General features: G+C 38.7%; 1 protein-coding gene across 6 annotated transcripts in view; it reads left to right on the top strand.

The window, feature by feature from the left end:
- The window catches only part of ARHGEF7 (Rho guanine nucleotide exchange factor 7), a 129,255-nt gene that overhangs the window by 90,041 nt on the left and 19,438 nt on the right, over window positions 1–19,776 (top strand). For all 6 annotated transcript variants that reach the window (XM_075740003.1, XM_075740040.1, XM_075740012.1 and 3 more), the window contains 8 exons: window positions 5,412–5,550; window positions 6,445–6,504; window positions 7,707–7,853; window positions 9,746–9,832; window positions 13,453–13,531; window positions 14,922–15,061; window positions 15,727–15,951; window positions 17,904–17,997. In XM_075740003.1, the coding sequence (XP_075596118.1) occupies window positions 5,412–5,550; window positions 6,445–6,504; window positions 7,707–7,853; window positions 9,746–9,832; window positions 13,453–13,531; window positions 14,922–15,061; window positions 15,727–15,951; window positions 17,904–17,997 (971 nt within the window). The remainder of the gene's footprint in view (window positions 1–5,411; window positions 5,551–6,444; window positions 6,505–7,706; window positions 7,854–9,745; window positions 9,833–13,452; window positions 13,532–14,921; window positions 15,062–15,726; window positions 15,952–17,903; window positions 17,998–19,776) is intronic.

Below are 19,776 nucleotides of genomic sequence, written 5' to 3'. Positions count from 1 at the left end.
ACCCTCCAGCAAAGAAAAAGAGGAGGCAGAAGCTAAGACTGGGACTGTGTGGACTGCATCCAAAATGGCAAGAAGAAAGATATTTAAGTATAGAACTCACTGAAGGGTGGACAACATAATGAAAAAAAAAGTTTTAACAGGCTCCACTGATCCGTGGACATAAAGCTCTTCTGAAGAAATATGGAGAGTACAGACCCAAAGTAATCAGCATTAAGTATGTAATTATTGGGGGGAGAGGTTCTTCAGCTTTTTTTACTTTGTTTAAACAACACCTTGTTTATTTTAAAACAAAATGGGGAAAAATGTTTCTAAAAGAAAATCTAAATTGATGAAAAGACAGCCAAAAATTAGTAATATACGCCTGCTTTTTTTTAATTTTGCAAAGTGGCAAGTGTCAAACCAGTTCTCAGCTGGAAGAAAGCTATTCACAAATCTTTGTTCAAATACTAATTTTGCTAGATTCTTCTGTTCTCTTAGATAACATGTCCCAAGCATACTCTACACTTGCATCACAGACCTAGCAGTCTGGATGAAATTTGTGGAGCTGAAACATCACAATTACTCTGAGTAATTGGAGCATGGAATACAGATCAGCTTGAGTCAGAAAACTCTTTGTGCCTCCCCCACTTTGGTGCATCCCTGAGCCTGCAAGTGTGCAGGCTGATGTCATACGGCAAGCAACAGTCCCCGGGAGAGGAGCTGGACTGGGAAGTTCAGCACTAGGAAATTAAAAGCTGCGGTTGAGGGGTTGCTGAGCCAAGTTGTGCCACAACGCTCTCAAAATGCGGTGCCTGTGTGCAGTCCTCAGACCCCTCAGCAGTGATAGCTCGTGCTCCTTCTATTACAAACAGAGACCCACTTCAGAAGTGTAAGTTGTGATTTTAAGTTTGTATGGTTTAGTTTCCTGGGTGTGCTTTCCTCGAGTTTAAATGGCTTTTTTTTTTCTTCTTTTTGCCTTCTGTTACTCTAGGCACATCTAAACTTGTTTTCTTCCCTCTCCCTAGTCTGATTTGCAGCTTTGGAGGCAGCTGCACTAAAAGAAAAGATTTAAATATATTCATAGTGCTTAAAGACACTTTTCGTGGTGACCTTTAAAATATCTCAAGCTGTGAACTAACTCTAGTCTGGAGAGGGGAGAACTCTTCAGCTTGAGAGTTCAGGATAAACAAAGCACAGCACTTTTGTATGCTTCTCTGCATTTTAGTCTATAAAATGACACCAAGTAGTGAATTCAGATCTCAGCTGCCTCTTTCTGAAAAGCTACTTAGGCAGTTGTGACTAAGTTGATGATTTCACTGTTCAAAAGTTTTTCCTGTTCAGGAATGATACCTTTTTTAAAATGTACTGCTTAGCTTTGGGCCAGAGTTTTATTCAGTGTATACTGCCTAGGAGAGTGTGGTACTTGCAGGCATCAATTGTAATTGTGACATGAAAGAGCCATTGTTTCTGGCAAAGCAGCTGTGCTCTTAGGCTAACAGCACTGACTTTTAAGCTGCTAGTAATTTAAAAAAAAAAATTATGAACTGTTGTCATATTCAAACAGTATTTTAACCCACCCATCTTCTGTTGAAAGTAAACCTTTCCATTATGTTCTGCATTGTATTTGTCCTTTGTGAATAAATGAAGGACGCTCTCTTTAAGCTAAAGTGACGTCCATTTTGCCAGATATTTTATGTCCACGAAGCTGCAGTGGTTGGTTTAGTGTGAGTAGACTGCCAAGGAGGTCTGCATGATGGAACTGCTCAGACAAAATTTGGGGTACTATTGTATTAAAAGAGTGTTTGTGTGTTCACACTAGAGTTTGAGCAAGCTGGCATGTCAAAACTTGTCAGTGGGAAGCACGGAGGTGTATGAAAGAAAACATTGTCCTCTTGGGAATATTGGGAGGAAAATTACGTCATTCGGTTTTAATTACACCTATTAACATTGCTCGGTGTGAAAGGCTTCCTGATGATGCCATTGCTAAGCGTGTTTTTCAGGACTTTGGGTACATTTCAAGTGAGCTGAGGTTCAAACTTGCTCTGTAGGTCCCTATACAGTGATTAAGTAAAAAGGAGGTGATAAACAATCTTGTGTGAAGAGCAGTGAATGGCTTGGAAACGGCTGCAACATTGTGTAACCACGGTGTGTTTAGTTAAAGCAATAGCAGAGTAGACAGTGACAACAAGATAATACCAGGTTTTTATTTCAGGTTTCCAATTAGTCGATTTTAATTCAGGCTGCAGTGGATTTTTTCCCTTTTTCTGACACATCTGTTTCGTAATGCCAAAGTCAGGAAGAAATGGAACAGTGATAATGAAAATTAGAAATGTGAATGTGGGTGAAATGGTAACCAATGTTCCCCCTACAGTAGAGGCATGAAATAAAAAAGAAAAAAGAAAAGGGGGGGGAAGCATTGTGTTAATGGATAGCTCAGCAAATACCATTTATACAATGCATTTGTCTGCACCCAGCAGCATGCAGATGGCTGAAGTAATTAGGAATGAGGATTTTTGTGTCTTTGCAATCTAAAGGCTAAAATCAGCGCTGTTCAGAACAATGTTAAATTAAACGCCCTGTGGTATTTGCAACTGGTGCGTACTGGAGAGTGTACTGGTATGTAGGGAGAAAAGAGAATCTGCGTAGGTGTACATATGGATTGTGCTGCCTGAAATGGGGAAGAAGAGCAGATAAAATGTGTGAAGGGAATAGTTGATAAAGTTAGGCAGCAGGGGCCATGCATCTGGCTGAAGCAAACAAAATGCAAAGAATGAGTTTAAATGTTTACTTTGAAGGTAGTAGCAAGTACCAGAGGTACTCTCACTTTGATGCTAACATGGGTGGGAGTGCATACAAAGAGAATTGGTGGTTGAAACAAAAATAAGCAGTAGCATACACATGATCAGTGTCATATAAACAATGAATTGAAATTTAAAATCACTGAGTGCCTTGACAGATAGGCTTTCACAGGTGAGCGTTGGTAAAGTGCTTTGTGTAAACTGGGTGCTATACCCTTGTTTGTCCACCCCACCACCTTGCTGGAACCAGCTGCTTCCCTTTAGCTGAGGAAATTTTTAATTTTGGCTAAAACCTGATAATGTCTCAAGCTGATTTTAGGAGGCCTGGAGTTGCTGATACATGTTGCTTGAGAGGGATATAGCAAGGTCTGCCTGGTGGAGCTGTGGGCATTCTCAAGGGTGCCCAGCTGTTCCCTTTGCATCTTTAAAATGCAAAGCAGGTGCTGGGAAATCCCCTCTCCCACTTTCTGCAGTTGAGCACAGCAGCAATGGTGCAGGGATGGGCACCCAGGGGTGCCTGGGCCTGGTTAGAATGGGGGTGAAGTGCTCTAAAAGAGGTGGTGTAAGGTTAGGTTGGACCTGGTGATTCGGAAACAGTGCTGGATGTATTTAAGCAATATAGTGTATGTAAATACCAATTAACTAATGTGAAGACAAGTAAACATTGGAGTAAACTGTATGAAAAAGTACCATCTCTTCTGTGAACTTGGGGAAGCTGTAGCAGCCAGGGGAGAGAGATCTGGGTGGGATGATGGGTAAAGCACTTAGATGGGATGGGAAGGCCTTGGTTCATGTTCTTGTTCTGCTCTCTTCATCTCTTTGGACAAATGACATTAATAAGCCAAGTGTCACTTGCTCTGAAATGGGAAGGAGTGTGTGTGTGTCTTGGGGCTGGGGGGTGTAGACAGGGAGGTCTGTTTTGTCTTAATGAAAGTAATGCTTTTATATAGCGTGACTCAGATATAATTGAGCATGTATATTATGTCAGTGTCCTATCAGTGGGTGTTTCTCCTAGGGAAATTGAGCAGATCAAGATTTGCTTCCACTTCTGCGTGGAAACACTGTGCCTTAGGTTTGGAGATCCTTGCCCATCCGTTCTTGTTAATGTGGGCTTAATATACAAGTGTTCATCTTTTATTGTTGTTTGATGTTTTAACACTATTTAACACTTTCTAAAGATACTGAATCTGGTAGCTAGCTAAGGCTTCCTTTGAAAAAATGAGACTATACCAATAACCCAGGAAGGGAAAAAATATTTAAGTAATGATTCTGACTTACTGGGGGCATACTGCTGTTAATCAGTAGAAAGTAAGGACTTTGAGGATATTTTAGACTAGAATTTATACAACTGCCACGTAAGAATAGTGTTTTCTCTTGTGGGTTTTTTTTTTGTTTTTTTGTTTGTGGGGTTTTTTTGGGTTTTTTTTTTGAGAACTGGTTAATTTACTATAACAAGGGCTCAAAATGTGAGCAACCCCATCTGGACATGTCCAGAATGACACAGCTTGAATGGAAGATGATGTTCTCTTTTTAATAAGTGGCTTTCTGAATTTCCTTTATTTAGATGTTGTCTTCAGAATTCCATGTTCTTCTGCAACTTGTGTTTTCTGAAGCTTCGAAATGAGCCCAGGTGCTGCTGTACCTTTCTTTCCCCACAGAGAGGGCTAATTTTGTTCCTGGCCATTTAACTATAGAAAAGCTTGTCCTCTACCATAGTCCTCTGAAACCTCTGCTTTATAAGGAAGCAGAAGATGTAGCTATTTTAAGTTTCCTTGATAGCAAAGTGAGCTGAAATTCCCAGGACACACTGCTTTTTTAACTGAATTAATGTAAAAAGTTGAGGGGCTGGGCCAGTTCTTGGAAATGATTGAAGTATGAAAAACCATCTGGATGGGGGAATCAGCAGTTCATGATATTTGGAGAGCATGGATTTCTTATAGCAGCTTTGCTGTCAAAACAAGTGTGTTGCGTAAGTACACCCTCAGTGAAACCCTACTTGTTTGAGACTAGATCACACGGTAATTTTTTCTACTATGAGCTACCATTTGTATGGCTGTTGGCTAGTTGATCATTTTGCAATAACACCTTGGATGTGTGAGATGAGGTTATTAAACACGTAAGTGCAAGAGGAAAAAGGGTTCTGAAACATTTTGTGTCTTCCCATTAGTGCCTGACACCTTAAAAATATTGGTACTTGATTAAATATGAAGCCATTGATTCATTTATGCTTGTGTATTACCTGTGTAAACCACCTCTAAGGTCAGATGCCATTTTACTAGAATGAAGAGCTGAGTAATAACATAGGGTGCCAATGGCTTTATTCTGTAATCCTCGCTCAGATGGGCTAGCATTTAGGAGCTGTCTTTGAGCATCAGTTGTCTAGCTTGATGGCTTTGAGCCTATGTCTGCTGTTCCGTGGATGGACCCCAAATCTGCAAATGTCATCTGTGTTTTATTTAATGCAGAAACTGATTGCAGCACTTAAGTTGTACTTGAATTACTTTTTGATTTATTTGGCCTCTTGTTTTATTGGCAGAATTCATTGCAGATGAAAGAACGAAGTGAAGACACCAGTGTAATTTTAATTGTCTTAGTAATTTGATCTTAATTTTCTTAAATATCTTGTGTACACAGTGAGGAACTAGGAGAATTCATGGAGATGAAAGGTGCCAACAGCCCTGGGATCCTTGTACTGACCACAGGCCTCAGCAAACCTTTTATGCGTCTGGATAAATACCCCACCTTACTCAAAGAACTTGAAAGGCACATGGAGGTATATCTTATCAGCATTTATGTTCCAGCTTAATGATGATTTGACAACAATTATTTTAAAGGTACATGTCAAACATGATGGGACCCAAAATTACATTTATTTGCTCTTCCGTCAGCCTTCTAAAATATGGGCTGCAATGGTTTAAAACTTAGTGCAGTAAAACTTCCTGTAAAAGCTAAACACTTGAAGCAGAACTAGCCAGAGAAGCTAATTTTCACTCTTAGAACAGTCTTGCAGGGTCTTTGGTTGACTTGACATTGAATGTGTCTCCTGCATACTACTTGAGGCTACTTTTTCTTGTAGAAGGAGTGCTGCTTCTCATCTTAGGACCCCTCAGTGTGTTGAACATGTCACCAAAATAGTCCCTTTGACTTCTACTGAACACTGTCCAAAAATGATCTTTCTGATATGGGAAGGTGTTTGAGGAGCTACTGGTTTCTGCTTTTGCATTTTATAGGTTAGATTTTTGGACTGTGAAGGAGGGAGAGAAATAGAAAGCGTATGGGTCTTGTCACACAATTTGGTTTGTCAGTCAGTGACAAAGGAACATACTAGTCTGTAAGGAATCTCATTTGTGACAAAGCTAACATGCCAAATAAAACTGTTTAGAATAAACACTTTCCTATTAGGATTTCAAAATCTCATGTCCACTAGGTCCTGTAGAACTTCCTTGGCTCTATTTTAAGCATAGTAGGAATGTTGTAAGTGATTCTTCATTTTTACTATAAGCCACCAGTGTTTGATATAAGAATAAGGCTGTGAAAAGAGAGCAGATAGGTCTACAACTTCTATTTTACGGAACTGTTTGTTTGGGTTTAGTTAAGCCTCTAAAAGAATTTTATTAATTTTACTAGAACTAAAGTTTTTATTATATGTTTTCTCCATTATTTTTAGGATTATCATCCGGATCGTCCAGATATTCAGAAATCCATGACTGCCTTCAAAAATCTTTCTGTAAGAGTGATAAAAAAGACATGATATATTTTAAGTAGAATATTTTCTAATTTCATCCCCCTCTACTGCTTTAAAAAGTATATCTCTTTTTGTAAATGTTTGTACAATAAATTTTTGAAAGTCTGGAAATTGATGCTGTTTGCAGGCAGAGCTAAGGATGGTAATTTACTGCGGAGTTACAGCAAATAGACTTGAAGTAAGGGCCACGCAAGCATTCTGCACCTCTTGGTCTGCCCTCTCACTCATGCTTCATCTCCCTTCCTACTAGTGCTAGCATAACTAGTATCCTGAAGAAGGACTTCTTTACAACAATTGAGTATATCTTCTGAGGTCTTTCTTAAGTATGTTCCTTCTAGGGGAATAGTGGTGAAGTTGAGGGAGAGAGGATAAAGGGGACAGTGCTAAAGAATATCAGAAAATACAAAACTTCTAGTAATAATTGGAGTAGGAAGCCTAATTTGAACAGATGATGTCTGTTATTGTCTCTTAAAAATAAAAAAAAGTCAACTGCAATAAGCATGTATTCAATGCAGTCTCAGTCAGAATAAACAATGTTTTCTGTTTCCTGTTAGGAGTGTGTGCTGGTGGTAACCCGGTACTTTCTATTTTTTCTTTTTTAAAGCAGAAATTTAGTGCTATCTGTGTTCAGAAGAGGTTTGGGGATCCCATTCTGTTGGGTGCTTTACAAACGAGAGGAAACAATCTCGTCGAGAAGAATACAAATTAATGGGAATATAGATAGTAGAGCAGGTTGGAGATGTTGAATAAAAGTAGGAGCACAAGGTTATACACACTCAGGGTTTGCAGAATTGGTGTGGCTCTTTTTACTAAAGTAAGATGCTTTGTTGTATAGTCATGTGTATTCATGACAGCTGTGTTTTTTGCTGAGCCTTGTCATTTTTGGTTGGAAGTACAAAAATTGAAAATGTAAAGGAAGGAGAAATTTGAGAAACAGAGCTGTGACTCTGAATTTGAAATGGTAATTGAAGTCAGTGTATTAAAAGGAAAAGTAATAATATTGAAGTTAGAAAAACTAGTTTTGTAAGAAATATTGGTAATAGTCATCTAAATGAAAACCCTTCAAGTTAGGCGCTGTCTTCTGTGTACTATAAGCGCAACAGTAAATACAACTGTACTGATATTTCTACCTGCTCCAAATTGATAGAGTTGATAGAGATGGTGTTTTTCCCTATCTTTATTAGGCACAATGTCAAGAAGTACGGAAACGGAAAGAACTTGAACTACAAATACTGACCGAAGCTATCCGTTGTTGGGAGGGAGAGGATATTAAAACACTTGGCAATGTGATTTACATGTCCCAGGTCATGATTCAGTGTGCTGGAAGTGAGGTAACGTTCTTCTCATCTTTACTGTCAGTCTTTCTTTCCATTTTGAATAAAATTAATTATAATCATTATGCAGCAGAAATAAACAAGAGTGCTTCAGAGATACTAATCTAGACTAAAACCTTTATCTGCTGATACAAGGCTTTTATTACAAAATATGAAATCAATTTCCTTGAAGGTGGATGGTCTCATCAGTAAAATTTACTAAAACGTAACTGAGTGTAGCAGTTATAAACATTGTGAGATGATTTTGCAGGACTATTTTCAAAGTGCATAAACAGGATTTTCCATGTGTAGTTATGTTAAAGGATCATTTTGCATAGCAGTTATTACAATGTGTTTTAAATAACAAAAACTTTCAAGTTTGTATTCTAAGGTGTCTGAGGCACACTTTTTCCTTGCTGTTTTGGGCACTTTGCTCACACAGTAAATTTTGAAATACAAGCTTGAGAACCAAGTGGTTTTGGAGAAATAAAATAAGAAGAGAGACCAGAAAGTCAAAGGCGACACTGCAAGTCTGGGTTATTTTATTTTTTTTTTTTTTAAACAAACAAAGAAAAGGTTGTCCTACCAGAAATAGTGTTAAAATAATCTTAAAAGCAAGTGCTAACAGAAAGGAAATGTTACACAGATCAATGGCATATTTTTTCTTTAAGTTGTTCCCCTGTATAATCCATGAAGCTTTGAACTTGGTGGAGGCTTTTGAAATGCAACCTCATTCAGTCGGTTTCCTCCCTTAGAACAAAGTTGTCCATAAATATGAAGAACGAGAAAAGTGTCTATGTAACTGAGTATTTCAAAATTTGTCACCCAGTATTTTTCTCTCAGATATTTTGTTAGGTGTTTAAAATAAATAAGATTCAGTAGAGCTGATAGTGCATCTTCTGCAGTGATGTCTCTTCTTGTCGTCTTAAAAACACCACAAACCACCACCCTACCCCCCCTCTCATCATGAGCTAAAATGTCAAATGGAATGGACTTTTAGAAGTTTCTGCAGATCATTGCAGCTTTTTGACTAGATATAGAACAGCTTCATTTGTGCAAAAACAATTGGCTTTGGTTTTAGTTTGGGGGGTGTGTGTGGTTTTTTTTTAAATGATACTGACACTTGTAAAAGTTTACTGAAAAACTGATAGAAACATTAAACTTGATAAAACTTGGATTGTTTTGGCAGAGATGCTTGAAACTGAGATGGTGGCTTTTGTCAATGGATTTGTTTTGTCATTAAAATTAAAACATTATATCTTAATGCGTCTCTCTTTCATTGTTTGTCTATAGCAGTAGATTATGAGTAAACCTTCTCCTCCTTCCATAAAAATACTCTCAAAACAAAAAACAAAGGACAACTGCATAAGTGAAACCAACAAATTAAAATCAGAACAAAGTAATGAGTATTTTTGTTGCTAATATAAGCATTATTACTTTTCTTTTATCATCTTCTTCTACTTTGGGGCATAAGCCAACATCATGCAAAAATCGGATCTCTCCAATTTGAGAGACTACGGTCTTGATGTTACTGTAACAGCATCCATCTAAATTAAGAAATATATCCACTATGTAATTTTGGTTTTGCTGAAATCAGCAAAACAGTTGTTATCATATTAAACAAGATGAGTATTTCAACCAGACTGTAAAATTCCTGTTTTAAAATATTAGGCTGTACTCTCCAGGAAGAGGAATAAGCATGTGTTACTAGCACTTTTCAAATAGAATATCATTCTGACTTTTTTTTTTTAATTCTGTGGAGAGTTAATTTTGGCAGGAGCAAATATTTGTGGAGTAACTGCGGAGCTGTAACATTGATGGCAATTTTTAGCAATATAAAACAAAAAAAGCGGGGGCAGGAGGCTTGTGATGTTGTGTTCACTTTTTCTTTTTTTTTTTTTTTTGATAAGGAAAAGAATGAAAGATACCTTCTTCTCTTCCCTAACATTTTGCTAATGTTGTCTGCCAGCCCGAGAATGAGTGGGTTTATCTATCAGGTACAGTAAGACATGTACTTATGTGTGTAAATATTTTGGGGGGTAGCTTTCTTCTAAATGGTATTTCATAGAAAATTTGGAAGGATTATTAAACTTCTGCATTATAAAGATAAAGGGGTAATTTCTGCAATAAGAACTGGTCATCTGTTTCATAAAATTCTGGGCTAGAAGCCTGGGTGTGATTTTTTTTTTTTTTTTTTTTTGTAGCTGTGACTATCAGCAAGGTTTTTGCACCTTGTTAGTAGTAGCTAACGAGAGGAAGTATTGATAGCCTTTCAAATCTACATAGGAAGACAATGCTGTTCTGCAGGCAGGTTTGTTAGTGCTCCTCTGCCTGCTGCTTGAGCCTTACCAAAATTACACAGCACTCTTAAAGCTTGCATTGGTGTGAGTTAGGCTGTGCTACCATCTGTTTCTTTAGACATGTCTACATTAGTGTTTTATCTTTGAATCAGCAGAGTGCTTTTGAAATAAATGTTTCCAGTTTTCTCTTTTTACTGATCTTTGAGTCACAGTGCAGAAGTAGTCTCAGGGCTTGCAGACTGGACTCCCTCTGGATGAAGCTGAACTGGAATGTGTGCTCCGAAAGTGCACTCGACCTGCTACAAGTACTGGAGCAGATGAAGTACATGGACTGGCATTCAATCCATGGTCACAGCCTAGAGCTAGCCTGGTGTAACACCACCTGAAATGCATACAATGTGGTGTTCAGGTCCTTAGCACCAGGTGTTTCACTTCACAAATCCACTACTCACTGCTGGTAGACATGGCTTTGTGCTCTCTAGCAAGTCTCCCAGCTGAATACTTCTTGCCTGTTTCCCCACTGCAGCAATAGCAGCTCTGGATGAGTGCAGGGGGATGAGTGCAGAAGGATGACTGCCGATTGGGTTGGCTCCCTTGTAGCTCTAGGTCACGTTTCACAGAAGCACCTGCATTCGGGGTGTGGAGTTTCAAAGACCCCTTAGAGGTGAACTTAAAGCAAATGCACAGTCAGTGAGTTTCTGAAATCTTCACAAATGTTTTTCAACTATTGTTATGTAGTTTCTAGACAACACGGTAAAACACCAGAAATTCTAGGAGGAGTCAGAGATTTGTCCTGCTCTAGGTACTTCTGTAAATCAGGCTCTCAAGCGGTTTGTTCCTTTCTCTTGAGCAGTGCTTTGTCTGTTGTGGAGGAATGTTGAAGGGTAGTCATTTGGGGTTTCGACAGGATCAGCTACATCCAGTCACAGACTGTGTGACTTTAAGAGCAATTGAATTCCAAAATTCATGTTTGGATTCGTATCTTACCTGCCATGGTAGTAGCTGGATTTGTCTGAGACTGTGTTGCATTAGGTGGTTCAAATGCACAATCAAGTTTCTCTTAGCATTGTGCTGCCCTTCAGAATTTTTGGCTAGTGCTTTATCACAGCATAGATGGAAAAAAGGTATTAGAAAAGGCAGATGAGCGCTGTACCTCAAGTGGCACATCCCTAATTCTCAACGAAGGGAGATTGTTGTGTACTGTTTTCAGAGGCAACTGACTGGAAATTTAGTGTGTTGACAAACAATACGAAATTAAACAATGAGAATCTGTCAGGCTTAATTTTGCTCTCCTACTCATCACTTAGTTCTTTTTCCTGTCTCTGACTTTGTCCCCCAGGTGCACAGCATTGTTCAGTAAATAAGAGCAATTTTTCTGTGCATTTGTCTTCAGGTTCTGCTCAGTACGGCCACAGCCCTTTCTTAATGTTTGCTGTCCAGCCCTCAGTCATTCCCAGGGAAATGATGCCACTGGAGGCAGCATCTCAAACTACATCCTTTCTGTATTTTCTGAATGTTCCAGTTATCAGCAGCTTCAGATGTTCTGGTTGATAGCGCTGATACCTGCCGCATGAGCTAATTGGGAAAACTTTTAGCAGTGGTAAACTGAAGTCACAAGGGCCACAGCCATATTTTGCACGATGGCTTCACAATTTTGTTGGAAGAAAGGGAATATAAATGATTCATGAGTTCCGTTCCATTTTTTTCTCTGTTATTTGCTGACTTTGTACTTTTTCTCTCCATGCGGCTCAGGTGATCCTTGTCCTCTGTCACCAGTCTTTTGCTTGGTGTGTCCCCATATTCCCTTTTCACCTGTGTCAGCAGTTCTTGCCCCTCTTTTTCACTGTGGCTGTAGGCTGTGTTATTTGTGAACCAGCAAACAGAAAAAACGGTTTTAGGCTGCATAGTAGTGCATGACATCACCATGTTTCCTTCAGTGGGGAAGCTGTTGCAATAAAACTCTTCCTTTCCTCTTTGGCATCTTGGGGTTTGAGGCGTGCTCTGTGCATACAGAATATCAAGTGATTTTTAGTTTCCAAGCTTCTAAGAAACCTTTGTCCATTCTGCAGTCATTAGGAAAGAAAAAAGAAACAAAAAAAGTTTGGGGGGGTTTTTTTTCCTCCCCTCCATTGGAGCCAAATTCCACAGTAGATGGTATTTGCACTTTTGCCAGCATGTGCTGAATAGTATTTTCTGTGCAGGAGAATACAGGATCTGTCTTAAAGAACTTTATTATAAAAGTTGGATTTTGGTAAACTCTTTCACTCTGACAATATTCAGTCTTATTTATTCTTCTGTGGTTTCTAAAGGGTCAGAAAGTTACCCTAAACTGACCTTGTTTTTCCCCAGCTTGACTGGTTTTAAAATGAGAGTTATCTTCTGCAAAATTAATATGATGTTCTGAACTTTACAAACTTAAAGGTGTTTTTACTGCTTTTGTTTTTCTTTCCCCAGATATTTCTGAGTGAATTTATTAGTGGGGTTGAGACATAAATCTTTATTAAATACTTGATGCATTTGTTTAGTGAAATTTTCCTTTCTAAATCTACTTGTACCACAAACCTTATTTTGAGAGGTAATCAGTTTGCAAACAAATGTGCTTAAAGATGAGTCACTAGTGCCTCTAATCACGTAACACAGATGAACCTGAAGGTCTTGGTTCCAAGAACTTGAGGCTATGATGAATGACCACTATTACATTTGTATGGATTTCATAGCCTGCATAGGTATCGGATAGGCTCATCGTAGTCACAGGTGTCATTTGCAGAAGTTGGGCATGTTAAAAACTGCCATTATCAGGTGTTTGCATGGATGTTTTAAATGTTTAAAACCCATCAGTGTGTGTATGTTTGCAAACTTACTGTGTATGTCTTTGTTCAGAGCTTTAAGCTTCTAGTACCTGAAGGGCCTACAAGAAAGCTGGGGAGGGACTGTTTACAGGGGCATGTAGTGACAGGACAAGGGGTAATGGGTTTAAGCTAAAGGAGGGTAGATTGAAATTAGATGTTAGGAAGAAATTCTTCACTGTGAGGGTGATGAGGCACTGGCACAGGTTGCCCAGAGAAGCTGTGGATGCCCCCTCCCTGGAAGTGTTCAAGGCCAGGTTGGATGGGGCTTTGGGCAACCTGGTCTAGTGGAGGGTGTCCCCGCCAACAGCAGGGGGGTTGGAACTAGATGATCTTTGAGGTCCCTTCCAACCCAAACCATTCTGTGATTCTATGGTGTTCTTTCCTCGGTAATGTGTTTGTGTGTTTTGGATTTAACTTCAGTGTTACTATATTGGGTTTTGGTTTTTGTTTGGTTTTTTTTTTTTTTAGGGAAAACTGCCAATGACAGGAATGACTATCACAAAGCTAGAAGACAGTGAAAACCATAAAAATGCATTTGAAATATCAGGTATTGACCTTAAATATTTTTATTTACTGCTTACTCCAGGATATCCTATTTAGAACATCAAACGTTCTGTCTGAACAGAGGGAAAAGCTTTTCCATTGTGAAAGTGACCAAGCACTGGCACAGGTTGCCTGGAGAGATCTCCAACCTTGGAGATACTCAAAAACTCTCTGGCCACAGTCCTGGGCAACCAGCTCTAGGTGTCTGTGCTTGAGGAGGGGCTGGATGACCTACAGAGGTCCCTTCCAGACTCAGTCATCTTGTGATCATACAAATTTTGTAAGGCAGCTACTCATAACCTCACTTGAAAGCTGTTTTTTGCTGCTTGTCTTTAGCAGTTAACAAGCTGTCTCTGTGTGGGATTCATCCCCAAATTTCTGTATTTTAATGAATGGAGACAGTAGCCTTGGAGAAGGTCCCTTATAATGAAGCAGTTCAAAGTGTGCTACTCACTGGGAGAAAATGATTTCCAGAGATTCTGGAAGAGCTTTAAGCAAGAACTTTCTTCTAGCAATGGTCCACCTCTTTGCTGAGAAATCTTTTGTGTCTCTGCTAACAGTGGCTGCCATTGTGCTTACTTTGGGTAACTTCTGTCTGTTAAGTCATTCGTTTCAGCATGTACCTTACTTCCTTGGGGGATTGAAAGGGCAGTGGGAGCAGGGTCCACGTGATGGAGCTTCACATCTTCATTCATTTCCTGGATCAATTCTGCCTCTAAGCATTTCAGTAAATGTAAAGTAATTTTGACCCTCTCAAGTGGCAGGTGGCATTACACGTCAGTGCTATGAGGCAGAGGGAAGAAGCTGTTGATGGTGCATGTTCTTCTGAGTAGCTATGAGGCTGACCTCAGATGAGGAATATGATGGGTTAAAATGGAGTTAACTGCAGAAATTAAAGTAATCTTTAGTTAAGATTGCTTTCCCAAGTGACTTTTGCCTGAGCTTTGATATTAGATTCAGACCAACTTTATACCTTTTTCTGAGAGAAGAAGATCAGTGAACTGTATTTTATAATTTTTTCTATATTGTAGCTTACAGACTCAAGAATGATATTTTAGGCCATACGCTGGCTTTCCTTGGGAAGATGGAGTAGTGTAAGGCTACTACATGAGCCTGACTCCTACATCTGTTTCTGGTCATTGTGTTTAATTATTAGAGGTGGGGAAAAAAGTAGAACTCCTGTGCTTGGCACAAGAACAAATACATGGAGGAAATGTCTATTACAACCTGGAAAAGTGAGATGCTGTTGTACTGAAAATACAGGTTAAATATTTTGCTTAGTACTTAAGGGATATAATGTTTTAGGAAATGAGTGTCATGTCAGATACAATCATGTCAGATTGACTAAGTAGTTTTTCTGTGGTATCCTACATCTTCTGTTTTCTGTCAACTAGGAAATATGATTGAAAGGATACTAGTGTCTTGTAACAACCAGCAAGATTTGCATGAATGGGTGGATCACCTGCAGAAGCAAACCAAAGTCACAACTGTTGGGAATCCCACTGTTAAACCTCACTCTGTGCCATCTCACACAGTAAGAAATAGCTTCTGGATTGAAGTGAATGAGCAGTGTATGCAGAATTAGGTTATATGGCCAATAAACCACTATGTAAAGCATTTTTTAGCCATTAGTACCAAGAACTGAACATTATGACTGTAGTTTAATGGGTCAAAAGGTCATTCTGTTTTTAATTGTGTCAATAAAGAATAAAATGCTTACATTTTGGTGTAATAGTTTAGCAGAGTAAAAGAAAATTCATTATTGTTACTTCTTCTATTTTGACCAAGTAATATATCACCATCTTTTAAGTATCCTTAGAACAGTAGGTTTTAATTGGTGATGTATTGGACAGGCTGTGGAGAAACAACTTCCTTAAGTACCTTCTTTTGGGTTTGTTGGATATGAATGGATCTAAATTTAGCTCTGTCCGTAGTGGTTGAGAGAAGTGGGAGTAGGGCTGCTCATACTTGTTCTTTCTTTAGTGCGTGCTGTCTACGGTAGACAAATTTCTTTAAGATCCTTCCCCCCCCCCCCCCCCCCCCCCCCCAATAATAATTTAGTGTCAAAATTTTCAAAGGACAGCTGTAATAAACAGAAACTCTAGAAAGTGAATGAGATTGTCACCAATCTTTGATATTATGTCTTTATTATGATAATATGTTTTCTTTCCCTTCCCATCACCTTTGTGTCTTTGACAGCTTCCTTCCCATCCCGTAACACCCTCCAGCAAGCATTCAGACAGCAAGCCAATACCACTGACTCCTGCATACCACACTCTCCCTCATCCGTCGCATCATGGGACTCCACATACCACAATAAACTGGGGACCTCTGGAACCTCCGAAAACCCCCAAGCCTTGGAGTCTGAGCTGCTTGCGGCCCGCGCCTCCATTACGGCCTTCAGCAGCTCTTTGTTATAAAGAGGTGAGATACAACAGCCAAGAAATATGACTGAGTAGCAGGCCTATAATGGGAAGTTTAACTTTTTTTTACAGACTACCATTTTACAGTTTTGTGAATGTTTTTGTATAAAGATGATTTAGCAGCCAGTGTTTCATACAGGGATTTAGTCTTGCAGCTGAGGAAATAATAAGGCTTGTTAGGAGAAGCTTCCCCTGCCTCCCCAAGTGCTTCTGCTTATTTCCACTCCTTATCCAGTTAATAAATAAGACTTTTTAATATTTTTTTTTTAAACTAGCAATTCCTTTGTTATGTTGATCATTCAGGCTTATTGCAAAATAAGTTATGTGTTAAGCACACTGCAAAATATCTAGGATAAGTGATCCTGTGGTGCTTCAGAATGCTGTATCAAATCATTCTGAACAGCTTTGGTGGCATAATTGACTCTTGGTTCCTCAGTACTTACCACTGTTACTAGATAACAATAGCATATTTACAGGGGAAAAAAAGAATGGTAACTGTCAAAATATAGGTAATGTTTTTGTACTCAAAAGAATCTGATGGTTAATGTTACTACTAGCAAAAAAAAAAAAAGCTTAGATTTTAAGATGCTGTTGTATATTTTAATTAGCACCTGGTATGAAACAGGAATCTGTTCCAAGAGAAATAAAATGTGGTGGTTTTAACCACAAAAAGATGGTGATGGTAGATTAATTTGGTCCTGCCACTACATTTTGCGTGATTTTGTAAATAGTAGGAAAATTAGATGTGTGTTGGAAGTCTGCATGTAGGTGAGAAGGAGAATATTGGATGCTCTGTGGCTTGGTCGTATCTCCTGTTTCAGTATCTTTGTCATGCGTTCTCATGATAATAGTTCAGTATGAAGCAACAGGGCCCAGAAGGAATCATGCAGTTGTGCCTAAGAATGTCTTATTCTGCAAGCATGAGATGTTGACAGAACAATTTTATTTTGCAGACATGTAAATCTGCAATTTCTTAGAAACTGTAGCCTAAACACTGTGGCCTGGTGTGCCCTGGCTGTTGGGTTTTTTTGTCGTAGCTCTCTGTGTGTGACTTTTTTCTTTTCTGTTCTTTTGTAAATCCCCTAAACAACAGGGAAAAAGCGATAGGTGATCTGCAATTGGAAGGTTAGTATTTAGGCTTAGCTGCTACAAGAGATTTTTCTGTTTGGCTGTACTATATGCTCACTTTGTAATTTAAGTTAAATTCCTTTCATGTTTTCATGTGTAGGGCACTGAATTCTCCAGTGTGGTAAAATTTCAATCATCTTTACAGTTTTTAGCATACAATGATGTTCAAAACCTATCTTCATTTTCTTTGGTCTGTCCTGCTCATTCACGTTTTTACTTTCTTGTTCTGTATTTTATAGAGGATGTCTTGTATCCTTAAGGTAAGGGGGTAGACCAGTATGTTCCTTTTTGTTCCTGTAACCTAGCATTGTTCCTATAAATTAGCATGACTAAGTTTTGAGCAGAAATGCTATTTGTTGCTGTATTTTTTATTTTTTTTTTTGCTGTAAAGCTTTGTAAGAACAGACCTAAACATTCACGAATTCTGGCTTTAAAGAGTGTACTATCTGCCAAGCTTCCTTGTTAGGTCCTTTTTTACGTGCTTCTAAGTATACAAGTGAAATGGGTTGTCCCTTCAAAAGTTAGGGGGAAGAACCAAACCTGTGTTAATGTATGCCTGCCTCTTCCCTTCGCTCTGTCTCCCAAACAGCCTGCATGCTTTTGCAGCAGCTTTTGTGTATATTTCTGTTACTAGAACAGATGAAATACATGACTTTGTGTATAGTTGGAGGAAGGGCAGAGAGGAATCATCCAGTTCAGGTAAATCAGATGTGCCAAAAAATATTAGTAAACTGAATTTTAGTTAGTAACTCCTGTATGCATCTTAAAAGTTAAACTTTTGAAATACTGTAGAGAAGCTCTACTCTTCTTATTTTCTCCACACAGGATCTCAGTAAAAGCCCTAAAACCATGAAAAAGCTGCTTCCCAAACGCAAGCCAGAACGGAAACCGTCAGATGAAGAGTTTGCACTGAGAAAAAGTAAGAGAGACTTAAACAAATGTCTGCATAATACAAAGGCTGGAATTAACATCAGTTTAAATTCTGTGAAAATTAAATGTACAGGGTAAGCAAGTCATCTGGTTCCCTAAGCAAGTCATCTGGTTCCCTCTCTCCTGTCAGGGGAGAGGGGGTAGGTATCGCTAGAGGATGGTTTGTTTTAGTCATCTTAAGTGCTTATGTCACAATGGGATTAGTTGCTTTCTAGAGTTTTACAATTGACTGCAGTGGATGTATGCTTGTGAAGTGCCTATTTCTATCTGTTTGCTACAGAGGGAAGTGAGGTTGACTGTAGAGCCATGTAAAGTTCAGTAAGGTAAACCTGTATTTTAATTTCATAAACAATTTGAAGATGCTGTCCCACTCTTGCAGAATACTTAATAGCTATGTTCTTAAACTGATCCTGGTAGGAACTTCTGCTGAGCTGGGTGTTGGAAAGCTGGGTGTTGCTGCTGGTTTGAAGACTAGTCACTTCCATGATCACTCTATCTAAGATCTAGATCTCCTGGAAATAAGGTCATTTGCTAGTGTCTGTGTCTGAATAAATTGCAGAGCTTTAGACTGCTGAAGTCTGAGAGTTTCCAATAAGGGGATTTTTGGTGGGTTTAAGTCAGTGTTACTTCAAGAATCAGTAAATATTTCTGTTATTCATCTCTTTTCTCCCCACCCCACCCCCCCTTGTGTCAGTAATTAGAAGCTTCTGTTATATGTTAGTGCTCCTTCAACCTTTTCCAGCTTGTGGAGCTGTAAAAGTTTTCCAGTGAGGAGCTTCTGTCAAACTTAAAAGCTTATTGAAAGATAGGTTTGGGTTTTATTACTTATCTTCCCTGGAATCCCAGGGATTTATGGGCTATGTTTTAAGAACTGCTGTGTCAAATTAGCATTATAACATACAAACCAAAATAAGGTATTTCAACTGAGTGCCTTCACAATACTAATTTCAGAAGTGAAATATTTGTCCTGCTACAGTTATATGGTGCTACATTCTAACCACAACAAAATCCAATTATTTTTCCTGCCTTGAAAGAGAAAGAACCTGTACTTTGGAGTACCTGTGTCTCTTAAACTGTGCAGAAACTATATCAGGCCAAGATAATTTCTTCAACAGTTAGCTTGTCAGCTGATCCTGACAAATGTTTGGACAATTGGCTTTGTTCTGGTGATAACAAATCACAAAAAACTAACAAGTTGCATTGGCTGACAGAGAATACAGCTACATTCTGATGCTGAAGGCAGTTCAGATTCACACAGCAGAAAATCTTCAAGCCTAATTTTTTCTTCAAGGAGGAAAACAGGAAAAATGCTTCTAAAACAACATCTTGCCCTACACATAGACTCCTGGTTCCATCTAAACTCATGGTAGAGGTCCCTCTAGATTTCAGTTTGATTGGAATTTCACTCCGTTGCAAGTGAACAGTGTGACGGCATTTTTTACTGAATTCCCCAAGGAGAAGGTTTGCTGTGGAGCTCTACCTTTAGGAAAATTTTGCCATTTTAAGCTTGAATAGTTGGATTTTTTTCTGTAGTGCTGTTTCTACTTTAAAGTCTGAGAAGTTTAATTACTCCACTTTTCACAGATATACTTATGTGATAGTAACATCTCTGCTGCTGCACACTGGACTGAAATTGTACTAACTTATTTATTATGCTGTTAATTCTGAGTTCAATTTTCAGTAGTGTGCTGTTGAAAGGGGTAAATCTGATATATATACAAAATCCAAAAGTTTTCAAGATCTCTTTTCTGTGAATTAATATTATTTT

Source organism: Balearica regulorum, chromosome 1, assembly GCF_011004875.1.
Source record: "Balearica regulorum gibbericeps isolate bBalReg1 chromosome 1, bBalReg1.pri, whole genome shotgun sequence".
Lineage (NCBI taxonomy): Eukaryota > Metazoa > Chordata > Aves > Gruiformes > Gruidae > Balearica > Balearica regulorum.
The sequence above is the reverse complement of the archived record's forward strand: the minus strand, read 5'-3'. Positions and strand labels throughout refer to the sequence as shown.